Source organism: Nicotiana tabacum, chromosome 3 (assembly GCF_000715075.1).
Source record: "Nicotiana tabacum cultivar K326 chromosome 3, ASM71507v2, whole genome shotgun sequence".
Taxonomy (NCBI): Eukaryota; Viridiplantae; Streptophyta; class Magnoliopsida; order Solanales; family Solanaceae; genus Nicotiana; species Nicotiana tabacum.
The window spans coordinates 96073015-96079398 of record NC_134082.1 but is presented as its reverse complement, the minus strand read 5'-3'; the positions used below and the strand labels follow the sequence as shown (position 1 = coordinate 96079398).

At 34.2% G+C, this 6384-nt stretch overlaps 1 protein-coding gene across 1 annotated transcript; it reads left to right on the top strand.

Moving 5' to 3' along the window:
• Nucleotides 1-3522: 3522 nt before the first annotated feature.
• Nucleotides 3523-5310, top strand: LOC107760464 (uncharacterized). Its single transcript, XM_016578516.2, has one exon. The coding sequence runs from the start codon at nt 4207-4209 to the stop codon at nt 5056-5058; it is 852 nt and encodes a 283-aa protein (XP_016434002.1). The 5' UTR covers nt 3523-4206; the 3' UTR covers nt 5059-5310.
• Nucleotides 5311-6384: the final 1074 nt, after the last annotated feature.

The window sequence follows — 6384 nt, the reverse complement described above, 5'->3', positions numbered from 1 at the left end:
ATATACACACTCTCGAAAGTCGAAAGTCGAAACTCATCAGACGAATTGGAAATGGCTGCTAGTTTCCTGCAAACCTATTTTGTCATCCATAATAAAAATCTGAGGCTTTAGGCACACGCATTATACAGTACGAAGAATTGAAGATCGCAGCAGAGCAGACACAAACTAAAAATTGATTTTTGAAAAATGCTTGGGATGATCCAGCCATCAAGTTCAGGTAATTGTTCTTCAAACTATGCCATTTCCGATTTTATAGTATGGACTAGTAGTAAATATTAATCGATGCCTCAGTAAATTTTTCTCGGGGTAAAAAGCAAGATATTTATCATAAGCCCCACCTACCTCAGGGAGTCAGAGAGAACAGCGCATTCATAAGTAAAGCTGTCGCCCCCCATGTCTGAACAATAATTCAAGCTTCAATTTGGAAGAGAGGGAAATGATTCATTTTTCATTTTTCATTTTTCTGAGAAACAATTTCTAGTTAATTATATACAAGTTCTGTGTGTACATCGACGCTAGCGAGACGTCCCAGCACATATTATTGTTAAGCAGGTTAGTACATATGCCCTTAAAACCTTCACTGTTCTTTCTATTTATATATATATAGACAAAAGTACACGAGCGCGTATGCGTACTATCTCTCAATAAAGTTTACTAACTTTTATTAGTGCATTGACACTGTAAATAATTATTTGCAATATTTAATTACTTAAAAGATATCAGGTGAAACGAGCTACTCCAATTATTTTGAAAATAAAATATGTTATATTATCATTATTTTGAAAATATGTTAGAAAATAAAATAATATATATATAAGAGATTTAAGTTACATATACACTGATATTGTAAAAAATATTATATTATAAATATTACCATGTGATAGCAAGGTTGGTGAAGTATTATTTTATCAAGCCATCAGATAATATTTATATATTATTAAAATATACCATAACCAGCCTGATTATATAAATATTTTTCTTTTCACTTGATCATTAGTCATTACATATAACGTAAACTCATTTTAAATATTGCACCCACAGGCAGCCTAAGTTTCATTAAATAGCCTTACCTTGTTGGAGTGGAACACATACAAAACCGAGATTTCTGTTCTCTAAACAATTGTAATGAAGTATGTAATTATCAAAATTTTATAAAGTTTTTCCCACCATCAGGTAATTATGAAAGAGTGAGATGCATGAGGGGACCTTTACGATAGAAACCTAAGCCGATAAGGTTGCTGATAATTTGTCAAAAAACGTTTGAAAATATTTTCAGATGCTTATCCATTCAAAAACCAAATCTCTTTATTCTTCTCTTCATATCCGACTCTGCTTAGCTGTTTTCCCAACAGTCTTCCTTTGATATTTGTCAATGTCAGGTGAGTGAGAAAAAAACTCAATACTCCGTTGAAGTTTACGTGAACTTATTTTTTTTTTTGTCCGTCCCAAACAGAATGACCCCTTTTTAAATTTGATAACAATTTAACTTAAACTTACAATTCTACCCTTAATGAGAAGCTTTTATAACCATACAAATACTCTAGACCTCTTTTTAACTTGTTTAGGATCGCAAATTCTAAAATTCTTTATTTTTTTCTTAAAGTCCGTACCCAGTCAAATAGGTTCACAAAATTTGGACGGAGGGAGTATATATTATCAAAACATTTACTTAAATGTATGTATGTGTGAAAGAGGGAGTAGGTGTGGGAAACAAAATTATATATTACTCTTTCTTTCCCATTTTATTTTATGTGCCGCTGTTTCTTTTTTAAATCTTCGTGTCTAATAAAATATAATCGACCATTTTATGTGTCACTATCTATATTTTAAATTCCATATCTAGTAAAATATGGTTGCATAAATTGGAACAGAGAATTTTCTAGTAGTTTTATTTTAATCTTCAACTACTTCAATTGGACAAAATGTGGGAATTCACTCCTTTAGTGTCCTTTCATTTGGAATCTTTTACATAGCTGATAATCTTTGGTTAATTACTGGAACGAACTATCATCCTTAAACATTTGCTTATAACCTTTTAAACCATATTGTTATCAGTGACTTAGTCAAAATATTCACTAAAGAGATTAAAAATAAAAAGGAGTAGACACATGAAGAACCAAATGAATTTAATATTTACTATATATACATAATAATTTTAATGATATAAATACAGTGTAATTGTCCCGTGAAAGGGTTCAAAAGAACCTTACGTCCTTATTTCCGCCCCAGACGATATACGTTATGATATACATCAAAAGTTAAGATGCAATGTACAATATTATGAAAAATTAAACAGTTTTAACATCATCAAGAATCCAAATTATTGCCCTTGCATCTTTAGGAAATGAATTATAGTAGAAAATAAACAACGAAAAGGAACAATAAAAGCAGCTTTACAGATTTTAATCATAACGTAGAGTAGCTGTGAAGATGCTTTAATTTGGTTGAATGTTACCCGATTCTTGGGCCTTTCTTTTTCATTTCCACTACAGCCTTACAGCTTTGACCATGATGCCTACATAGCTAGGTTTAAAGAAGAATATGTTTATACGATTTTCTTTATTATTGGTTCATGTAGTTGTAATCAAGATCGTACTTCTCTAATATACCGTCTATTTTGTTCTTTAGCCAAACCCTCAGCAGATGAGTTTCATTCATAAGCAGCCACGCTATATCACCAATAACTGAAACTTTAAAATATCCAGAAAAATATTATAATAGGGAAATAGAATCTTGTTGAAAATCTACATAATTGTCTCACTATGTTTTCATCTCTACACAAAAGACAGAAGCACCCAATGCCTAGACTCCTACTAAAAGAAAAACAAAGAAACTGGACTCTACTCCTGACATTTTCTACCTCGAAAGAATCTTATCAAAAACTACTTGATTGTCTAGTAGTCCCTCGGTTTCATGTTACGTAAGTTTTAAAAAAAAAAAACTTTTGAAACTTGTGGTCTTAAAAGTTTAAAGATAAAAAATTTGTGGGGTCATGACATTTGTGTGACTATAAAAATTTCTCATTAAAGGTAAATGGATAAAATGAAAGAGTTTATAAAATTGAATTATTTTCAAATTTAGAAATGTGTCACTTGTTTTGGAACAAACTAAAAAGAAAATTACCTCATCTAGAGTAATATTTTCATATTGGAGTATCTAAAAAGAAGAGAAGGAGCCAAATACTGCTAACATTTTGTAATTAGTGTAAATTAAAGTGTGTGTGTATATATGTATAGGCACACACTAAATATGCCATAGGAGATGAACCTCAAAACAAAGCGGGTCAACCCAGGATTCGAGAACCAGCTCACTTGTTTAACTCCCTGCCTTCACGCTTGAGTGGAAAGTTTAAACTCTATCCGTAACAGTTTTTTCCGCTCCCATTCTGACGAATAAAAAAAGTTACTCGTAATGTTAATCTTTTTACTATATGATATGAGTACTTATTAAGATAAACAATCTATCCTCTCTTTTTTTGTAACTAATTTAAATGGTTCGCGTAAAATAAATAAAAAAGAAAGGAGTATATAACCATATCGATGACAGCAACAGCAGGTGCGATAATTAATTCTGAGATTCTATAGGGTCTCACATATTTACCTGGGCCCTGGCAATCACCCCTAACAATCCCCACGCGTCCGAATGCCATAGCCCTATTAACCACAACAATATCTGAGCAGGCATCCCCCCACATCATAGGAGAGCGTTCTCTTCACTCGCTAAACCAACATTTGGACAGTCTCCATTGCCATCCAATCAGCGCGTCCAAATCTCACTTTCAATAATAGTATTGAAATGCACGACCGAGCAAGGAGCGGGACAATCTCAGAAGCAGTAACTATTCGAACAGGATACACGCGTCCAGTAACTGGAACCTCCTACCAAAAGTATTCCCCACTTTGGTTCTAATGAAGTACATACGTGTCACCTTTTTGTCTGAGTGCTCTATACGTGTCCGCATGCTTATTGGCTCTTACGTGCACACCAATCAGAGCAACCAATTTCCCTGGATACGCTGCTTTATCATGGGACCCACCTAATCCCTGTCCACCAATCATAACTCTTCACTATTCTACGTTTGCCCTAGACACGTGGCTTTCCTTCACCCCAATCACTGTGCTGTAACTATGATAATCCGCTCGGCCACCGGTCAAATGTTATTCTTTCGGTCTAAAAAAAGCTCCTCCAGAAAGCTCCTCAGCTGTGATGGACGGTGGAAATGGTTGGCCCGCCGCTAGATACGCCGGTGGACCGCAGGATACGACGATAAAGAACCGGATAATGCTAAGATTCCGACCGATCGCACCTAAACCGGTCGCCGGGGGTTCATCTCCTGGTTCAACACCGGAAGGAAACAAGATAGAACTTGTTACCAAACGAAGAGTCAAAAGAAAGTACGTTAGAGTTAAGAAAAATAGCAAGTTCAAAAGTAACAAAGAAGAAGAAGGAGAAAAGGACGGATCCTTACAGTTTACTGATAGTCAAACTGTTTTAACCCTTCAGTTGATGCCTGAAAGCAGTAGCAGCGTTAAGAACTCTTTAGAAAATATCGGATCTAGACCTTTTTGGATGAATTTTCAGAAACCGGAGAATAACGATGTTTTAACAGAAGGATCAGTGGATCGGATAGATCGGACGGTGGAGATACAGAAGAAAAGGGTTATAGAGTCATGGGTGATGGTGGATAAAATGACAAACACGTTGGTAGATGGAGAAGCGTTAGGGAGTACGGACATGGATAAGATGAAGAATCTGGAAGCTGACACGTGTCCAGGGCTCATATCGGACGGCTTAGATAGGGTTCAGTGGGTGAATCTGACGTATAGGAGATTGGTTGATCCTCTAGAAGGGTCTGGAACGCCGCCGGAGCTGGTGACGTGGCTGGTAGTGAAGGAGAAAATAAATTTGCCTTCTTCTTTGCCAGCTTTTGCATGCACTGTAAGGATACTGTATATGAAGCACTCACAGACAATGCCGTGTGATGTGTGGAAGATGGATTTTGGAGGATTATTTGCATGGAGATTTGATGCTAAAGCTGCACTTAGTTTGGGTCGTTGAAGAAATTCAAAACCCTCTTCAATTCCTGCAGCAAGAAGGGATAATCAAAAGCTAGCAGGTAATTATATATTATAGTATATCTCAGCCAAAATCATGGCGCCCTAATGCAAAATAATGATTGGTAAAATTTGTGCTTCTTTTGCGCATAAAATCTGGCGCATAAGGATGCACTTCTTGTTTAAATCTCTACTTATAATTGTAAAAAGATATTGTTGAAATCGTGAATTGTGAAATTGACTAGCTTTCTGTTAATTTCAACTCTTGATAATTAATTTCATATGTTTCTTAAACTTATTAATTCAAAGTGAAGTCATATAGATAACAGGTGAATCAACTCGAGTTTCAAAGATGGAAGATTTAGATGCTAATTAAGTGAATCAACTCTGAGGTTTCAAAGATGGAAGATGTCCACGATACAACTATGATATCTATATAGTTGAGTATACTTTTATGTTAAGGCGAGTTTCTTGATCAAGAAAAATGAATGTTATTTTGATGAAAACTCAGGATCACTCTTTCTGTCAATCATCTTTGTCCTTTACTTACGATATATTTTCAAAATTAAACGTATCGTATTTTGCTACCTTTTCGAACCAGTAATGCAAAAACATAATCAAGTTAAATACTTTTAACAGATTGCTCTAGTTATATTTTTTTAATGGCATTCACATTTTTGAATACTATTTTCTATCAAGTGATTGCTATTTTTGAGAGAAATGACTGAAGACAGTGATGCTAACTACAAAATTAGAGCTTAAAAGAATATTTGAGAAAATTATGGTAGAGAACATCTTCAACTACTTAAAACTAACTAGTTAAATTCTTATGATATGGAGGGATAAATTTAAATTGCTCTAACAAAACTTAACTAGTAACACTAGAAAACTCAGGTTGTCTAGCTTTTACCGTGAAGAGTAATCATCATCATGACATTGTCTACCGTTTCTTGTAAGTCTATCAAAATTCATTCTTACAAATCATCTTTCAAAACTTACTGCTGGGAAAGGATATATGAAGAGGAAGTAGCAAACATGATTTTGCTCTTAGTTAAACTATCTGCTGAAGAACATTTGTTTGTTTGTGAACTCTTCATCTAATCCGGAACAATTGATATCATTGGACAGGTTTAGATAATTAGGAACCAAATAATGGAAATCATTACAGGATGAGGCTGCTACTAAATGAATTACTTTGCTAACTTCTTATTCTTTACAATGTTTATCGTTTATGAAAGCTCATATTTTAATGAATTTAATTTATATATACCGAGGGTATAAAAAGTTTATATTATCATCGTTTTTAACTTGTATAACACATTATTTATCT

Coding starts and splice junctions, on each gene's coding strand:
- LOC107760464 (XM_016578516.2), top strand. CDS start 4,207: ATGGACGGTGGAAATGGTTGGCCCGCCGCTAGATACGCCGGTGGACCG.